The sequence below is a fragment of the Nomascus leucogenys genome, chromosome 22a (assembly GCF_006542625.1).
Source record: "Nomascus leucogenys isolate Asia chromosome 22a, Asia_NLE_v1, whole genome shotgun sequence".
Classification (NCBI taxonomy): Eukaryota; Metazoa; Chordata; class Mammalia; order Primates; family Hylobatidae; genus Nomascus; species Nomascus leucogenys.
The window spans coordinates 125,114,279-125,131,975 of record NC_044402.1 but is presented as its reverse complement, the minus strand read 5'-3'; the positions used below and the strand labels follow the sequence as shown (position 1 = coordinate 125,131,975).

At 36.6% G+C, this 17,697-nt stretch overlaps 1 protein-coding gene across 1 annotated transcript in view; it reads left to right on the top strand.

Moving 5' to 3' along the window:
• The window catches only part of CUL3 (cullin 3), a 113,722-nt gene extending 100,270 nt beyond the window's left edge, over window positions 1–13,452 (top strand). Inside the window, exons 14-16 of the mRNA XM_030802796.1 lie at window positions 5,315–5,501; window positions 9,029–9,174; window positions 12,981–13,452. Of these exons, the coding sequence (XP_030658656.1) occupies window positions 5,315–5,501; window positions 9,029–9,174; window positions 12,981–13,112 (465 nt within the window). The 3' untranslated portion in view covers window positions 13,113–13,452. The remainder of the gene's footprint in view (window positions 1–5,314; window positions 5,502–9,028; window positions 9,175–12,980) is intronic.
• Window positions 13,453–17,697: the final 4,245 nt, after the last annotated feature.

Here is a 17,697-nt window from a genome sequence, read left to right as displayed (position 1 = left end):
TGAGCCTGTGTGTGCCTTTGCATGTGAGATGGGTCTCCTGAATACAGCACACTGATAGGCCTTGACTCTTTATCCAATTTGCCAGTCTGTGTCTTTTAATTGGGGCATTTAGCCCCTTTACATTGAAGGTTAATATTGTTATGTGTGAATTTGATCCTGTCATTATGAAGCTAGCTGGTTATTTTGCCCATTAGTTGTTGCAGTTTCTTCATAGTGTCGATAGTCTTCACATTTTTGTATGTTTTTGCAGTGGCTGGTACCGATTTTTCTTTTCCATATTTAGTGCTTCCTTCAGAAGCCCTTGTAAGGCAGGCCTGGTGGTGACAGAATCCCTCAGCATTTGCTTGTCTGTAAAGGATTTTATTTCTCCTTCACTTACGAAGCTTAGTTTGGATATGATATTCTGGGTCGAACATTCTTCTCTTTAAGATTGTTGAATATTGGCCCCCCACTCTCTTCTGGCTTGTAGGGTTTCTGCAGAGAGATCTGCTCTTAGTCTGATGGGCTTCCCTTTGTGGGTAACCTGATCTTTCTGGCTGCCCTTAACATTTTTTCCTTCATTTCAGCCTTGGTGAATCTGATGATTATGTGTCTTGGGGTTGCTCTTCTGGAGGAGTATCTTTGTGGTGGTCTCTGTATTTCTTGAATTTGAATGTTGGCCTGTCTTGCTAGGTTGGGGAAGTTCTCCTGGTTAATATCCTGAAGTGTGTTTTCCAAGTTGGTTCAGTTCTCCCTGTCACTTTCAGGTACACCAGTCAAACGTAGGTTTGGTCTTTTCACATAGTCCCATATTTCTTGGAGGCTTTGTTTGGTCCTTTTCCTTCTTTTTTCCCTAATCTTGTCTTCACGCTTTATTTCATTAAGTTGATCTTCTGTCTTTGATATCCTTTCTTCTGCTTGATCGATTCAGCTGTTGATACTTGTGTATGCTTCACGAAGTTCTCGTGCTGTGTTTTTCAGCTCCATCAGGTCATTTATGGTCTTCTCTAAACTGGTTATTCTAGTTAGCAGTTCCTGTAACCTTTTATCCAGGTTCTTAGCTTCTTTGCATTGGGTTAGAACATGCTCCTTTAGCTCAGAAGAGTTTGTTGTTACCCACCTTCTGAAGCCTACTTCTGTCAATTTGTCAAACTCATTCTCCATCCAGTTTTGTGCCCTTGCTGGCGAGGAGTTCTGATCCTTTGGAGGAGAAGAGGCATTCTGGTTTTTGGAATTTTCATCTTTTTTGCACTCGGTTTTCCTCATCTTCATGGATTTATCTACCTTTGATCTTTGATGCTGATGACCTTTGGATGGGGTTTTTGCATGGGCATTCTTTTTGTTGATGTTGAATGTTACTGCTTTCTGTTTGTTAGTTTTCCTTCTAACAATCAGGCCCCTCTTCTGCAGGTCTGCTGCAGTTTGCTGGAGGTCCACTCCAGACCCTGTTTGCCTAGGTATCACCAGTGGAGGCTGCAGAACAGCAAAGACTGCTGCCTGCTCCTTCCTCTGGAAGCTTTGTCCCAGAGGGGCACCTGCCAGATGCCAGCCGGAGCTCTCCTGTATGAGGTGTCTGTTGACCCCTGCTGGGAGGTGTCTCCTGTCAGGAGGCATGGGGGTCACAGACCCACTTGAGGAGGCAGTCTGTCCCTTCGCAGAGCTGGAGTGCCGTGCTGTGAGATCCACTGCTTTCTTCAGAGCTGGCAAGCAGGAACGTTTAATTCTCCTGAAGCTGGGCCCATAGCTGCCCCTTTTCCCAGGTGCTCTGTCCCAGGGAGATGGGAGTTTTATTTACAAGCCCGTGACTCAGGCTGCTGCCTTTCTTTCCGAGATGCCCTGCCCAGTGAAGAGGAATATAGAGAGGCAGTTTGGCCACAGCGGCTTTGCCACCTGCCCAGTTCAAACTTCCTGGAGGCTTTGTTTACACTGTGAGGGGGAAAACAGCCTATTCAAGCCTCAGTAATGGTGGACGCCCCTCCCCACACCAAGCTTGAGTGTCCCAGGTTGACTTTAGACTGCTGTGCTGGCAGCAAGAATTTCAACCCAGTAGATCTTAGCTTGCTTGCTGGGCTCTGTCAGGGCGGGATCCACTAAGACCACTTGGCTCCCTGGCTTCAGCCCCCTTTCCAGGGGAGTGGACGGTTCTCTCTCGCTGGGGTTCCAGCTGCCACTGGGATAAGAAAAAAAACTCCTACAGCTAAGTTGGTATCTGCCCAAACAGCCGACCAGTTTTGTGCTAGAAACCCAGGGTCCTGGTGGTGTAGGCATACAAGGGAATCTCCTGGTCTGTGGGTTGCAAAAACTGTGGGCAAAGCGTAGTATTTGGGCCAGATAGCACAGTCCCTTAGGGCTTCCCTTGGCTAGGGGAGGGAGTTCCCCAGCCCCTTGTGCTTCCCAGGTGAGGTGACGCCCCGCCTTGCTTCTGCTCACCCTCTGTGGGCTGCACCCACTGTCTAACCAGTCCCATTAAGATGAACCAGGTACCTCAGTTGGAAATGCAGAAATCACCCACCTTCTGTGTTAGCCTCGCTGGGAGCTGCAGATTGGAGCTGTTCCTGTTTGACCATCTTGCCAGATCTCAAATTTGTCATTTTTAAAAACTGAATTTAATTGTTTTTTTATTTGTGGGAGTGAGAAGAGGGTAGTATTAAGACCTCAATTCCATGGATCACATCAAATATAAAATTCCAGATAAATGTGAAAATCTAAATATAAGTGCAAATCTATATAAATAATAGAAGAAAATTTTGAATATTTTGGTAACCTTAATGTGAGAAATGTCTTTTTAAAAATTTATTACAAAAATAACAAAGGAAAAGATTAACAGATTTAACCACATAAGTGATAACACATCTATATGATGAGATATATTAAGTTAAAAATAGACTAGGAGAAATTATTTATAACATAAAAATTGAAAACCATAATCTATAAAGAGCATCAGTAAATCAGTGTGAAGACAATTGAGTATAAAAACATGAAGGAATATAGATAGAGAAAGCATAGAAGATTACAGATATCCTGTAAATATAAAAATATTTTTTCCCGTAGTGGTCATGAGAAGTACAAATTAAAATAATGAGATTTCATTTTTAGCCAAACATGAGCAAAAGAAAATCTGGTGTTGAAGAGGGTGTGAGGGAGTGGATATTCATATGCTATTGTTGTGGGGGGTTAAATTGTTAAGCAACTTGAAAGCAGTTCATTAGTATTTGTCAAATACTAAAAAAAAAAATTTTGAGAGGGTCTCATTCTTGCCCAGACTACAGTGCAGTGGTATTATCATGTCTCACTGTAACCTCGACCTCCCAGGTTCAAGCCATCCTCCCACCTTAGGCTCATGAGTAGCTGGGACTACAGGCTATTTTTTAAATGTTTGGTAGAGAGCAGATCTTGCTATGTTGACCAGGCTGATTTTGAATTCTTGGGCTCAAGTGATTTTCCTACCTTGGCCTCCCAAAGTGCTGGAATTACAGGCATGAGCAACTGTGCTTGGCACAAATATAAAATATTTATAACTTTGAGGAAGCAAGTCCATTTCTAGAAATTTGTTTCTGAAAAACAGGCTTTTGTGCTCAAAGTCAGAAATGCATGTACCAACAGAACATTGGATCCAGTCTAAATCTCCACTTGTGTCATGATAGAACAGTACTATGGAATTCCTTGTAGCTTTAATCTCTTTTTGCTAGCTGAAAAATCTGAAGAAATTAATAGAAAAATTCATGTTATGATCTCATTTAACACTAATACTGGTGTATAGGTGGATGTGTTCATGTACGTTCAAGTATATGCATATACTTGTATTCATGTGTATATATAGATGAATAGGAAAACATTACTTATAAAAAGTAATGTTAAATATATAATTGATTACCAGAGTGCGGGTAAAATAGTAATAGTAAAGATAGGCATCCTTATCTTGTTCCTAACTCTAATAGAAAGATGTCTAGTATACTAACTACTGTTATGCTTAACTCTCTCATTATGTATACAACCTTATGACTTTAGGGGCATTTCATTCTATTCTTAAGCAGCTAAGAATTCCCCACTATAAGGTTTTAGGACTGACTTTTATAAAATACTTTTGGTAATAGTTACCTCTGGGGAGTATCTGTAATCTTAAAATACCACCTAAGGTATTTCTGGTTCATTGAATATGATTAAGCAATAACTAAAGTATGTAAATAAATCACTTTTAGCATGTATGTAATAATAAACATCTTCATTCTAATAATAGTATCTATTTTCTGGGATTAGCATTTATACTATTTGAAATGTCTAAAGTAGGTAGATATAACCAGAGATTATTTGAAGAAAATGAATATGCATAATCACTGAAAATCATATTTCTCTGAATCCTTGCCTACCTGACAGTTTTTTAGGAGAACAGAACTGTTGCTCAAAGACTTGTCTAGAGAGAATGACTGACTCTCCAGATCAGTTACTCATATAATCTGAATATCGCCATCTTCATGCCCACTCTTCATAAGCTGCTTTTGAGAAAGAGACAGCTGTATACAGTGCATCAAAGCAATAAATCCTAGTGTCAAGACTTTTACTTAATCATGTATCACTATAGACATGTAGAGACTAAATCATATAACTGTACAGTTTTCTTGCTGTCCCACTGACAGAATAGTGAATTTAAAATTACACAGCATTCTTTCCCGAGCTGCTTTTTCTCCCCTAGTATTACACTTTGTTCATACCATTCACATCACTATTCATAATACGCCGAAAAGATTATTACCTGAACTTCAAAACAGATTGCTTGTTGATTTTTATGTGTAATGTAATTTCCAGGTTTTTTTTTTTTTTTTCTTCATTTGGTCATAGAAGCATACAATACATATGGTCAGTTTGGAGGGTAAATTTTGATTGTATGGTAGAAGGCCTGAGCTCAGGCTTACCTTCCTTTTTTCTATAAAAGAAATTACTAAGCAAAAGAGTAGTCTAGATAAACTTGGATGGAACATTGTAAAATATTTATAAAATTAGCAATTATATGTTGGTTAACACTTTATTTTTACCTAAATGTTAAAGCAGGTTCCTGATAATCTCTGCTGGATAACATTTTTAGATTAGCCATTGTATCTCCTGAATCAAAAAAGTACATGTTTTTTAAATATTTTATAACTTGAATCACCCTTTCCTCTCGTTTGTTCAAATAATAAGATTTTAATGATGTAGCATAATACTCAAGAGAATTCTTTTTTGTGCATTATTTATATAATGGAATTACCTCTTTTTAAGTACTGCTTGGTTGGTTGACTTGCTAATTAACTAACTTTAATCTTTCAAAAAGTCTAATTATGTTAATCTGATGAAATTTCAGGAAATTCAGCAAGAGACAGATATCCCTGAAAGAGAGCTTGTTAGAGCCCTACAGTCCCTCGCCTGTGGTAAACCAACACAGCGGGTTCTTACAAAAGAACCCAAATCAAAGGAAATAGAAAATGGTCATATATTTACAGTTAATGATCAATTCACATCCAAACTACACAGAGTCAAGATTCAAACAGGTATCTGGAATTATATTTTTCCTGTCAAAAAATTATATATTTTTCTCTTTAGAAAAAAAATCTCATCTGTTGGATTTCTTTTAAAAATACTCCTTTTCTGGTGCTGCATGATACTTAGGCTTAAGAAAGCAGCTTTTATTGATAAGTATTTGTATCAAAATGCATTTGAATCCAAGTACAGTAAGCATTTTAAAAAGTAATTTATAGTGTGAACAAAGTACTTCTTTCCATGTTTTTCAATAAATAGAATACAGTTCATGAACATATTAGTACTTAAAATTGTTTTTAAGTTGTTAACTAATAGTCAGTGGAAGTCTAATTTTAAAGCTGATTTAGAGGTTTTTCAGAATTGGGAGACCTATATAAAAGTTGGATGTTGCTATTTATATTTTGATAAATATTTTTTGTTTCAAAATCTTAAAACCCATATCATCTTTAATTTAAAAACATAGAAATGATACTGATGTGAATGATTTTTAATAGAGCCATATAAGTTGATAATGAAAATTTTATTCATTAAACATTTAACATAATGTAAGATGCTTGTTTTCTGTGTATTTAAAGGGGAAAAAAGGCACTCCACCCTTGCTTGCTGATTGATGTTTAAAACTAATTGTTTGCTACTTGGCTTAAAAACTAGTATTAGATAGGCTTCCTAGCACTAATATATTCGTTATAGCCAAATATGTGTGCAATAAAACAGTGTCCTAAGATAAATAAATCTTTTAAATGACTGTGATTTGTTGATTTTAAAAAAAAGTTACTTATATTGTATATTATGATAGTCTTTTTAAAAGTAATGTTAAATATACAATTGATTACCAGAGTACATGGATTCTAGAGCTTTATATGCACACTTAAATTTTTGTTTTTCATTGTGATCTTTTTGTTTTGTCTGTATACTTTGTAGAGCAGAGTAGTGTCTCTGGCAAGGCTTTGCCCCCTTTGTCTTGTAGTTGTAAACTATATCATAGTAATCTGCATTAGCCAAGATTAGCCCATGTCTTGACATAAATATATATTAAGAATAAAACAAAACTGTGCTAGCCAGTGTCATGGATTAAAATTTATTTTTCTTCCAATACAAGACATAACTACTTTATACATTTGGGCAGATGCAGGTTTTGGATTTTACGGCTCATTTGTATCCTAGAATTAGAGCAAAATATGTGGGAATATTTATCTGGATTACCTTACCCTCACCCTACTGTACCCTAAATAAGTAACAGTCTTTGTTATCCCAGATTCTATCATGTCCAGCAATAATAATACCAGATATTAGTATTATGTTTAAAAAAAAAAATCTTCACAGATTTTTAGATTTTCGTGTTGTGTGCACACTTACATGTGTATCTGGAGTATGTGTATGTAGTGTTTTAGGTATGTTCAAAACAAATATATATATGATGAAGAATTTCACTAGAGGAGCTTAAAAGTTCTTTTCAGCAATAAAATTCTACAAACCAATGTTTTTTTCTTGGGAATGGTTTTTAAATGATCTTGGCTCTTACTCGTAGTTTAAGTCAAAATTTTCTCTTTGGTGGTAAATATTGTGACCACATTGGTTTTATTGTCAGAGGCTCAGTAACATAATCAAATATTCAAAGACTCAGACTCTACCTATTTATGCTGCTTTTACTGTAGCCAGTAGTAAAAGTTCATGCAAAGAAGTTAAAGGAATTACTAAAATAACACAGCCTTTGAAAAGAATTAGATTAATTGTAATCTGGGGGGGATTTCCAGAGTTGACAGTCTTCACCACCACCACCACCACCACCTGCCTTTCTCAAATTCCATCCCCCAACGTGCATGTAGGTCATATATAGGCACTTTCACAACAACCCCTTCTGCTGCACTCAAGTGAGGAGTATTGTGTTAGGCTCCAGAGTGAGCCCCTCCCCTCACATTTAAAAAGAATACTCATTTTGAATCATCAGCACAATCTGCACATCTATGTTTTTCTGCAGGTATTTAAGAAGACACTTATTTAGGTGACCACATCCAGATGAGCCAAAGGGATTCTGTAAACAATTACTTCTTTCTCTGCAACTTTGTATTTTTTATTTTCAAATCCACAAAGTGAAAAGCACTATAATGAACATCAATATGGCTGTGACCTACGTTTACCAGTCATTAGAATTTTGTCTTTCTCCCTGCCTTCCTCCACGTGTATGTGTGTGTGTTTGCTACAGCATTTGAAGTTAATTTACAAATATCTCAGCAGTTTCCCCCTAAAAAGCTTTAGCACACATCTCCTATATCATATCCAAGAAAATTAATTTCATGTCATCTATTTACCACCCATATTGCCTCAGTTGTCTCAAAAATTTCGTTTATATCTCACTTTTTGGATCCGTGATTCCATCAAGATTTCCACATTACATTTAATTTTTATGTGTTTTTAGTTCCATTTAAACCAGTACTTCTTTTTTTTTCATGACATAACTTCTGAGGAAAAGCATCATAAGCATCATTCTTAGTAGATTATTTTCATCGAATTTTTTTTTTTACTAAGATATTGATTATCTTACACTTGGGAAATGACACCGAAAGCAGTATTTTTATCCAAAGGATTCTAATTAGAAACAGCTGAATGGGTACGCGCACCAGAATGATCTTGTAAATTGTACAGTCTGCTGTCTCGTGGCTATCTATGCCCATGCCTCAGTCAGCAGTGCCCCATGTGCTGCTTTGCAATTTTACAGTTTTTACCTCCAGAAACTTCACATCTATCTCCTTTTGATGAACGAATAAAACACCAGTTTTCTTTTTCTGCTATTTCATTCAGAGCAGAGTTGCAGGAGAAGAAGACTTCTGTATTTCCCTTAACAGTTGCTTTGAAGACTATAGGGAAGAATAGAGTAAGACTCCTAAAGATTGGAATCTGGTATGAATTTGTGATGAGGTTGTGACATAAAAAGCATAATAAAATATATGACAAGAAGTGGTTAGATAACAGAACTCTAGGGAGAGTTTTGGCAAGGAGATTTGAGGAACTGACATCCTAGTGGTACTTTTAAATTATTTATTTCACTGACTGAATCTTGGCAGTACATGCTCTTGTCTCCTCATAAAGCCTTAGAGATTACAGCTACATTTTGAGTTAGTAAGACAACAGATACTCACCTATCTGAGGTACTTTTGGTGAGTTTTAGCTTGGAGCCATGGTAATAAAATAATCAGTTGACCTCTGACAGTCATAAGCAATGAAAATTATTTACTGGTAATTTTACTGCTGAATATATTCAGCTACTATTTTTCTTCCAGGTAAGAAATTATATTCTGCATAAAAACAAAATCGACTTTATTACCTCAAAGTTAAATTCCTCATTTTTGAAAAGGATACTTTAGTATTCAAGTAAACATTAAACGAGATAGTTTTTGAATGTGTACTTAAATTAATAAGTGTGTATATTCAGAGGCTGAAATTGGTTTTTATCTGTGGATTACATTGAATTATAATAAGCTTGCTTGTAAACCAAATTTTAAAATTAGATTTATGATAAATGCCTTTATTTCTATTTTAGTTGCTGCCAAACAAGGTGAATCCGACCCAGAGAGGAAAGAAACAAGGCAGAAAGTAGACGACGACAGAAAACATGAGATAGAAGCTGCTATAGTGCGGATAATGAAATCTAGAAAGAAGATGCAGCACAATGTTCTAGTAGCGGAGGTGAGGACTCTTCACTACTGGGCTAATATAGAAAAAACAGTAACATTATTAACAAAATTATTCAACTAATTTTAAAAACAATTTTACAATTAAGAAATCCTAGTGATGTAACACTTATGAAATGTATGGCACTCACTTGGTAACTAAACATAGTGATACATCCAAATATGTGCACACACTCAGAACCAATGTGTTTATAACAAAAATGATAGTAGAATATTGTCACATGAAGTATTAAGAAAAGATTTTCACTGCTATTAATACCTTTGTGTAGACTCCCTTCTAAAAATTAATGATGGTTACCATTCATTAAATGCTTTCATTTTACAAATTGGGAAACTAAGGAGGGGAAGACCCCTTAAGAAGCCATTAAGATAGGTGGGAGAGGATTAGGACCTGAGTAAAGTATTGGTAGAGGGTAGAAAGCTGAATCAAGATAATTGGGAAGTAGAATTGACAGGCCTTACTGATTGATAATGGGATGTGAGAGGGAGAAGTTGAAGATGCCTTTTAGGTTTCTGGCTTGAATGAATAGATACAGAGTTGTTTCTTTAACCAAAAAGAGAAGGGTAATGTAATGTGCCACTGTGGTCCAGATGTCACTTAATACTGTTTTGTACAAGTTGACTTTATTGTGTATTGGCACATCCAGGGGCAGGTGGAAGACAATAGACATGAGGGCTAGAAGTTGCATTGGGAATTAGCTGTATGAGAATGCAGTTTAAATTACAGGTGTGGATTAAATTGCTCAGTGTTAGCATGGAGCGCAAGAAAGAACTATGGGATAGACCCCTCCTTTATCATTTTAGGAACGGTGAGTTTAACAACAGAAACTCTTTAGAGCACTGGTTTTCACAGTGTGGTTCTTGGAGCAGCTACCTCAGCATCACCTGGGAACTCATGAGAAACACAGATTCTTAGGTTCCACCAGAGCCTGAGAATTGAATCAGAAACTCTGAGGATAGGGCCCAACAGTGGTTTTTTAACACGAGCTGTAGGTGATTCTGATGTTTTTTCAAATTTGAGAACACTGCTTTAGAAGGAAAAGAAAATGACAGTGTCCTATGACAAGGGAAGAGAATTACAAGGAGTGAGTGGTCAGTAATAATCAAAAATCATGGAAAAAAAACCAAGTTGAATAAACACTTACTTTGGCAATTACGTGACAGGTTAGCTTTCTCAGACATTTTCATTGGACTCGTGAAAGTGGATATCCAATGGTAGTGCCTTGAGAAGGAAATGGAAGTGGAAACCACCAAGAGTGGCTTATTCTTTGAGGTGTTGGCTCAAGGGAAAGGGCAGAGCAGTATTAGAGGATTCAGCGTAGAGTTGAAGGGTTTGGGCTTTTTCCCCCCCAAAATGGGAGGATACTGAGCATGTTTATATCCTACGAATAAAGAACAGATTCTTAAAAACAAATTGAAACAAATGAGATGAAGGGATAAATACCACATTCTAGAAAAGGAAAGGTGAGGATTGTATAGAGAGTATGATGATGGTAGTGTACTGATACATGTTACTGAACGTGCCTCTTCCTGAGAACCTAGGGCAGGGTGCAGGGGTATGTGCTAAGCAAGATTTGGTGTAAGTATGGATAAATGTACATGTGTAGGGTGGGAATTTGAAGAACTTCAAATTGAAATGGCTTCTTTTCTCTGTGTGAAACCCGATATGAGCTTGGTGCAGGACTGGGTTGAGGAGTTTAAGGGGATTGTCAGAAATTTGAAATAATACTTGTCGAAGAATGGTGCTCAGGAACTTGCTGAATTTTTGAATACTATAAATTTGTGCTAGTCTACACCAAAGATTGGCAGATGTTTTTGTAAATGGCCAATTGTAGCATGAAAGCAGCTATAGATAATACATAAATGCATGTGACTCACGGTGGCTCATGCCTGTAATCCCAGCACTTTGGGAGGCCAAGGTGGGCGGATCACCTGCAGTCAGGAGTTCAAGACCAGCCTGACAAACATGGCGAAACCCCGTCCTACTGAAAATACAAAAATTAGCTGGTGGTGGGTGCCTGTAATCCCAACTACTCGGGAGGCTGAGGCAGGAGAATTGCTTGAACCCGGGAGGCGGAGGTTGCAGTGAGCCCAGATCGTGCCATTGTACTCCACCCTGGGCAACAGAGCAAGACTCCATCTCAAAAAAAAAACTAATAAAAAATAAATAAATACATGTGACTGTATTTCAGTACAATTTTACAGAAACAGGCAGTGGGGTGTATTTGGCCTGTGACTGCAGTTTGCTGACTCCTGGCATACACAAATGATGTAACAACTACATCTTTACTCAGCAGAGAGCTCTGTGGTAGGTTGATAATGATGTAGTACATAAAGAATATAGGTTTAATCAAATAGTGTTTATGGGATAGGACCAAAAGAATCAGGAGTAGAAGGTCCTGTTGAGAGTACAGCATTCAAGAGAAGTGATCTTGAATGCAGTTTAGGCTCTGTTACAGGGGAGAGAGCAAGTCGATAGGAGCTGTTAATAGGCTGGAAGAAAAGAAGGGCAAAGGGTGGGAGATCTCAGGTGATGGGTTGAGAGCAAGTTTTTCGATACAGGAGTGATAATCCTGGAAGGGTGATAAATTGTAGTTGCAGAATGAAGTGCTGAATTTTCAGATTCCAAAGAATTATCAATCCATTATGGCTTTGGGAAATGAACTGATCAACAAGAGTAAAAGCAAAGCTGGCTCATGGATGCATTAGAGCAAAGAACATGGACTTTGAGGTCAGAAGGTTTAGATTAATCTCTGCTGGCTCTGTTATTTACTACTAGTTGATGTCAGTTTTCTTCTCCGGCTTTATTTTCCTCATTTGTAAAATGAGACAACTTATTTTGCAGGGTTAAGAACATTAAATAGGCCGGGCACGGTGGCTCACACCTGTAATCCCAGCACTTTGGGAGGCTGAGGCAGGCAGATTACAAGGTCAGGAGATCGAGACAATCCTGGCTAACACGGTGAAACCCCGTCTCTACTAAAAGTACAAAAAATTAGCCGGGCATGGTGGTGGGCGCCTGTAGTCCCAGCTACTCGCGAGGCTGAGGCAGGAGAATGGTGGGAACCCGGGAGACGGAGCTTGCAGTGAGCGGAGATTGTGCCACTGCACTCCAGCCTGGGCAACAGAGCAAGACTCCATCTCAAAAAAAAAAAATTAAATAAACTCATATATGCAAAATGACTGATGAATAGTGCATAGACAGACTATGACTGCTGCTTTAGTTACTGTTTTTTTATTATATATAGCACAGTACTTAGAATCCTGATAGTACTTGGAAAAAAAACAACAGAAGCACTTACTATGATTGGGCATTATTATTCTTTATTCTAAGGCATTACGTCTGTTAACACATGTAGTGTACACACCAGTGGGCCAAGGTCCCAAGAGCTGGTAGTGGTAGAGCTGAGTTTATCCAGGTACTCTGAGTCCAGAGTTTGTGTTCTTTAATACATAGGCTACCCAAGTTCTGTGAGTTTTGAGTATAACCCAGAAGTCAGTAGATAACGGCATCAAAACGGTTAAACTATAGGTGGCATATACTCACACTACCATAATTCCAACTAATTCAGCTATTCAACTGCTATCCATTTTAGCATTCTCATTCTGATTTGAGGAAGTGTGTTGTAACCATAATATTACATTTTCAAACAGAACCTTTTTAAAGTTTCTGTGCTTTTAGCTTTGGTAATCCAGTTAGTAAAGTTCAGTCTCTGAGTGTTAAAATGACATTATCAGTTCTGTTCAAAGATAGGAATTTTTATGTGTTTATATAAAAATACTATCTACTTTCTTTTTTAGGTAACTCAGCAATTGAAGGCGCGATTCTTACCAAGTCCAGTTGTTATTAAGAAACGTATTGAAGGACTTATTGAGAGAGAATATTTGGCACGAACACCTGAGGATCGCAAAGTATACACATATGTAGCATAAAATGCGTTCAGAAATTTGATTTATTCTTGGACTCTACTCTTCGCATGGACTGGGAAGTTCTTTTAAATCATTAAATATTAAGACGACCATCTCTTCTATTAAATTACAGTACATGTTCTAGACCATTGAGATCAAGCCTTTACTCCCTTTGAGAGTTTTCAACATCAGTTGATTGAGCTTCAGGCTTTACAACGTTTATCCCTGTAGAGATCATCTTTACAGTTCCTCGGGAAAATGTGAATGTGCTGCGTTTTGTTTTCTTTACTGTATGAAAACAGGAAAATAAAAGAGAAATTTAGAAAATACAGCTTATTACAATAAAATTGTTGGATTTCATTTCCCCAGGTCTTCAGTGTTGATGTAAATGTGTTTTGTAGTGTTGCTTAGCACTTTGCGCATTGTGTAAGTTGGGTAACAAAAATGGCAAAAGAAATGCAGAATTCCCAGTTATCTTGCTCTGAAGACATTTCTTTAGCTAGTCTTATTTAATTGAAAGGTTTGATGAATATACAAAGACCCAAGCATACAATTTGAGCATGCTGTATTCTACCACTTGCACTTACTAATCTTCTAGCCTTATGACCAGGAACCTTTGTTTTGGGCTCAAGTACACATCCTGATTTGGTTTTTCCCTGTTGTAATTTGAGATTTCCCAAATTAAGTCTTATAATGATTAGGTTTTGTTCTGAGTTATTTCTAGAGAAAGAAAATATTTTAGTATGTATAAATTGTACAATAATTTTTTTGCTGTTGTACTCACTGCTAATAGTGGATTGTATAGGGTGGTGTTTTTATTTCATTTATTGTAGACAAAAATAATGAATTTAGTATACACATACCCACTAATTCAAGTGTGTCAGAGCACAAAGTTGGCAGCTGGTTATATTTAATTCAGCCCCTCTGAAAAGCACATACAGTCTATACTTTGTTTATAAATATCGTAGGTCCTCCCTGCCCCTAAATATATATTTTGGTGAAGCTGTGGTGCACTATTAATTTTCTGTTTCAAAATGCAAACTAAAGATGCAATAAATATGATGACCTTGATAGTTTTAATGAAATCTTCAATTCTTGCAGCTAACTGTGTTTTGGAAAGTGATTAAGCAATATTTCTCAAACCTGATGATTCTTGGATATTTAGCTATTGTCCTCCAAAGAGTCATCGTTTCACGTTTTCAAAGATGTGCTTTGTGCTGAAGATTCTTGTCAGATATCCTGTGCTTCCAGAGTATTTTTATCTTCAATTTTATTTAATTTTGTTTCATTTTGTTTTCATAAGACAATGTTTCAGATATGTAATGGGGCAAACCACTATAGATTTCTGTTGGATAGAAAAATGAAATGTTACTAATAAGTTTAAATTGACCCTTCATTGACTATCAGTACTGTTGATACATTTATTAGAATGTATGTCTCAGAAGATGGTTTCTGTTTAAATTGATGGTCAAGTTACAACAACTGAATTCTAATATGGATTAAAAACTCCACATAAATATTTTTCCCCATGCGTCTTGGGTTATAATTTTCCTTTTAGACTTGCAAATATGCTTTTATTGCAATTTTGTCTCCATCTGTACTGTGGAATTACAAGCCTTGTGCTCTTTATCTCTACATTTTCCACTTTCTACATGATGCAATTAAGATGCCAATGAAAAATATTGTGAACATTATTCTCAGGACACTTTTACCATATTTGAGCAGTACTAAGTCAGGTGTAACATGGAAAGCTAAGGGTTTCACCTTCTGATTTTGACATAATTGGAAATTTTCTGTAATGGTAAGGTGTTTATAGGAAAGTAATGGTAGTTCATGTTTGAGAATTTTTTTATTGCTTTCATTTCCCAATTAAATGATATTTAACACCTGGGAAAACAGCACAGCTCAGATTGTCGAGTTAGTAAACACGAACGATGTAAAAACTTTATTTGAAATCTCCTAAGTGAGACATTAAACATTTTAATGCTAGTTTAAGCCATTAAAAGTAAAGTTTAAGTTTACATCATTGTCTCAAGTGTAGCTGTAAAACATTTCTGAATTGAAGTTGATTTGAATGGTTGGAGATTGCTGGCGATGTGATGCTGCACTGAAAAAATTGGTCACACAAAATGTTTATGTGTTTGACCGCATAAGTATTATTTTAGGTCATAAAGGTTATAACAAAATACATTTAACATTGCTTTCTTTTTAGCAAGAGGTCACAGATGCTATTTTTTCTCAGTTTTTAATGCTTTAATTTGAAAAAAAATGCATCCTAACCATTCCATCCTGTTGGTACAGAGAAATTTTGGTGATTTATTAGAAGAGTTTTTAGGAGGGTGGATACATAGTTTTTCAACTGCAAAAATGACGTCATCTCTTCAGTAACTGTTAAAGTGTAATTCTCTGCCTTCATTATCAAGTCCAGGGCAGTGTTTATTTTGAATCGTTAACATTATTTAAAGACTGAAAATTCATTGCAATTAGGGAACGCACAGCCTCACAAAAAGTGGTTGTGATTGCAAGGATTCTTTATGTCAGTGAATTTAAAAAGGGAATGGTGAAGAGATGCATGCCTTTCTAAAGGTATGCTAGAGTCACCTGTGTAGCATTGTAATTATGTACTATCAAACCCCCAAGATGCTGATGATAGGCCTTCTTGGTAAGAATCCTTCTCATAGTGAAGCACTGTTTGTTGATGTTTTGTTCACCGGATATGTTGGGTAGCAGGAAAGGCCTAGAACGGATTTTAAGATTATGCCTACATCTCTAGAAGACTAGTACACTGGCATCATCTTAGGTTTCTAAGTATTATTTAATTCCTCAATTTGGAAAACAGTTTTAATGTTTACAGTGTAAGATACTCATTTTCAGTAACTAGTATTAAAGATTTTTATCTTTGCCTGTCTACTGTAACTTAAGACTTTTATAGAATAATTTTTTATAAAGTATATGGTATATTGTGTCAATCTTGGAAGGAAAGCTGTTACATATCAATTGTAGGTCATGTATTTTACTATATGTTGCATAGTATTTTGCATTCTATAAATAGGAATGTTAAAAAACATTTCAGGTCAGCAAAATTAGAAGTCATTTCTAGTCCTCAAAGCAGAAATAATTAGAAATGTTAACATTTAAGTGCTTATCATATGCCAGATACTATTCTGAATATTTTATGTATATTTAGTTGTCATACTGGCTTTATGTGAGATAACTGTCATTATACCAGTGTTGTCCAAGGTTGCCAGTAGGAAATGGCAGAGCCAGGAGTTGGACCTAGGTTTAATCCTATCCATATTCCATGTTACAAATTGACACGATTTTCCATATTAAAAATTTTTCATTTATTTTGTACCTCATTCACATGAATAGTAATGTGACAAACTAAAGTTAATACTTGAAGCATTGCAATATGGAATTTTGCACGTTTTTGTTAGCTTTACATTATTTGCTGATACCAACTTTTGGTAGGAAGGAAAACGGGGAAGGTGATTGCTGCTATTCTGGAATGTGTCCATTGAAAAGAAAATAGGCGCTTTGTCTCCTACAATTTTAGAGAAAGTTTTACATACTTAAGTGGGTACCACAGATAGGTATGTACCTTAAATTCAAATCTACAATTTTACAAAATGTTTTCCTTTGCGTGCCTTTCCTATGTCAAATTAGCCAGAAGGAAGAAGAGACGTAAGAATGGCAGATAAATTTAACAGGTAATGATACAGAGATTGGCCATTACGCTAGCTCTCAGGAGAAAAACAACTAGGATGTCTTGAAACCCTTGCATTTAATTTTAGAAATGGCAAATTTGTAAGCGTGTCATTTAAGTAATTTGATGCTCAGTTTTAGGGTCTAAGTTGACCTCGAGTGATCCATGCAAAAATAGCTTTAAAATTATACATGAGGAGCTCAAAGTAAAACTTGTGTATTTTTTAGTAACAATGAAATTGTCAAATTTCAAGATTTTAATAACAGGACAGTTCAACTAATAAACTTTATTGCATACAAGATTTATTGCAATGTGGGAAAATTAAAATTCTCAGTCTCAGAATTCTTTCTGCAGTTGTGATTCTTGAATAAATGCCTCAGCACGATGTCTGGTATGTAGTGGGTGTAGGCACTCAGTAAATCTCAGATGAATGTGCTAAATGATCACTAAGTGTCTTGAAAGAAAATCTTTAAAAGAATTGAACTTCACAAATTGAAATTTGTACTGCACTATTGGGGCTATGACATAGAATAAGGATAATTTTATAAATAGAAGTTACTTGATAGTTGACTGTAGGTAAAAAATGGAAAATACCAGCTCTTATGTGGTTGCAGATGGGTGTGTGTGTGTGTGTGTGTGTGTGTGGTGTGTGTGTGTGTGTACCGCATCCTGCTCTGTCATCCAGGCTGGAGTACACTGGCATGATTGTGGCTCACTACACCCTCAACCTCAATCTGGCCTCAAGCGATCCTCCCACCTCAGCCTCTCAAGTAGCTGGGAGCACAAGTGCACGTCATCATGCAAGCTTTTTTTTTTTGCTTTAAGTAGAGACAGGGTCTTGCTGTGTTGCCTAGGCTGCCGTCAAACCGCTAGGCTGAAGCAATCCTCCTGCCTCGGCCTGCC